Source organism: Solanum pennellii, chromosome 8 (assembly GCF_001406875.1).
Source record: "Solanum pennellii chromosome 8, SPENNV200".
Taxonomy (NCBI): domain Eukaryota; kingdom Viridiplantae; phylum Streptophyta; class Magnoliopsida; order Solanales; family Solanaceae; genus Solanum; species Solanum pennellii.
Window position 1 is genome coordinate 44,537,220 of NC_028644.1, and position 2,299 is coordinate 44,539,518.

Sequence of the window (2,299 nt, forward strand, 5' to 3'; positions counted from 1 at the left end):
ATGGTTTTACCCATAAGGAAACCTTAAGACGAATTAGAAAAAACTACGGTCAAAAGACAACTCTACCATTATAAAATTTCGGATTGGACTTTCCTCAGTCTAACAACCCAACATTCGAAAGACATATCTCCCTCATACGACATCGGATTTTCGCAAACTTTACGGCATTTAAAAGAACTTCCCAAGGTATTTCGACCCATATGAAGAGTTCATCAAAACTCTTTTTGATTATTGAGTTACTTATTCAAAAAATTGTTTTTTCTTGGTTTATTAGATTATTCTTAGGTAATTCAAGTTCTGAGATGTTACAATATCTCCCCCTTGATAAATTTCTTCATCAAATGATAACTCTTTCACTAATCTAAGAGTAGTAACATCATTTCAACACTCAATAAATAATTGCAAGTAATTACATGCTTAAACATAGCATTACAAAGTGCTAAGCAGAGAATTTAGTACCTTGATTTGCATTCTCTCAAGATTCAAATAGATATGGATATTTATTTTTCATATCCTTTTATAACAATTTGATCCTCAAAAGGACCTTGACTAATGTAATTTCCTTTTTCGTAAGCTTGCAAACTTCAGAATCCGAAATCGAAACCAAAATATCTTCGTAGGAAAAGTTATCCTGTATCCCAACATTCGCAGTTGGTACAATTAATGAAGGATCAACCAAGCACTTTTTGAACATACAAATATGGAATACCGGATGAACCGTTGCAAACGCTTGGAGTATCTTCAACTCATAAGCCACATTGCCCACTGTCTTGGATATTCTACAAGGTCCAATATACAAGGGACTAAGTTTCCCCTTCGTACCAAACCCGATAACTCCTTTCATGGGTGAACCCTTAAGATACACCTTATCATTTACCTCAAACTCTAATGGTCTTCTCCTAACATCTGTCCAGACTTTTGGCGACTGTATGTCGTCTTCAATCTTCATTATTCACTTTTACCTTCTCTATATCTTGGTGTGCAAGATCTGGTCCTATAAACCCTTCTTCAGAAACTTCGAAACACCCAATAGGAGATTTGTATCTTCTCCCATAAAGAGCTTTGTATGTATCTATTTGGATGGTTGAATGTTAATTTTTCTTATGATCAAACTTAATAAGAGGTATGTGAGATTCCCAACTTCCCTAGAAATAAATAATACAAGCTCTAAAAATATCTTATAAAGTCTGGATAATAAGCTCTGCTTGTCTATCTATCTACGGATGAAAAGTAGTTCCTAAGTTTACTTTTGAAGCAAAACCATTTTGGAAATTTTTGCAAAACATAGTAGTAAATTGTGCACCTCTATATAAAATGATGGGGACAGGAAATCAATGAAGTCTAACACTTCTTGAATGTTATACTAAACATAATCCTATGTTGAATAGTAGTCTTTACTGACAAAAAATTAGCTGACTTTGTCATTCTGTCAATAATCACAAAAATAGAATCATGCTGCCTTCGAGATCTTGGAAAGCCCGTGATGAAGTCTATATTAACCATCTCCCACTTCCATTGCGGAAGTACTATGTTCTGAGCCAAACCTCTATGCCCGTGGTTCTTTAATTTCTCTTCTTGACAATTGGAGCATTTAGCTACACACTTAGCAATATCTTTCTTCATGCCTTCCCACCAATAAACCTCTCACAAATTGCGGTACATCTTTGTGGCACCCAGATAAATGGAATATCAACAAATATGAGCCTTCTCCAAGATCCTCTCTTAGAGTCCATCAACCTTAGGCACATATAGTAAGTCTTGGTACTTCAACACACCATCTCTTTGTGCTTCAAAAGTAAATACCCTATACTTATGGACACTTTCCTCCAAATCAAGCAAAATAGGATCTTGGTCTTGCTTCTCTTTCACCTCTGACACTAAGGACAACTCTGCCGCATTGGTCACCACTATGCCTCATTCTGTTGAATCCATAAGTGTGACTCCCACACGTGCAAGTATGTGCACGTCTTTAGCTAATTCTCTCTTCCATTCTCCGTTAAGGATGTACTTCTCATGCACAACCTTCTTAGGCATAAACAACAACATTGGACTAACCTCGTCTTAAAAAATACTTATGTCATAATCCTTCATTAATTCAAAACCACCTTATCTGTCATTGCTTGAGATCATTATGAGTGGGAAGATACTGGAGGCTCTTGTGATCACTTAATATATAGACATGAACAACATGCAAGTAATGGTACCGTATCTTTAAAGAAAACACTACTGCAGCCAATTCTCAGTCATCAGTTGAATAATTCTTCTCATGAACCTTTAATTACCTACAGGCAAACTCTTT

General features: G+C 35.8%; 1 protein-coding gene across 1 annotated transcript; it reads right to left on the reverse strand.

The window, feature by feature from the left end:
* Positions 1-517: 517 nt before the first annotated feature.
* On the reverse strand, positions 518-949 carry LOC114078424. The gene has a single exon (XM_027919286.1). It carries the CDS (start codon positions 947-949, stop codon positions 518-520), a length of 432 nt encoding a protein of 143 aa, XP_027775087.1.
* Positions 950-2,299: the final 1,350 nt, after the last annotated feature.

Excerpts from the sequence above, each read along its gene's own strand:
- LOC114078424 (XM_027919286.1), bottom strand. The coding sequence starts at position 949 with ATGAAGATTGAAGACGACATACAGTCGCCAAAAGTCTGGACAGATGTT.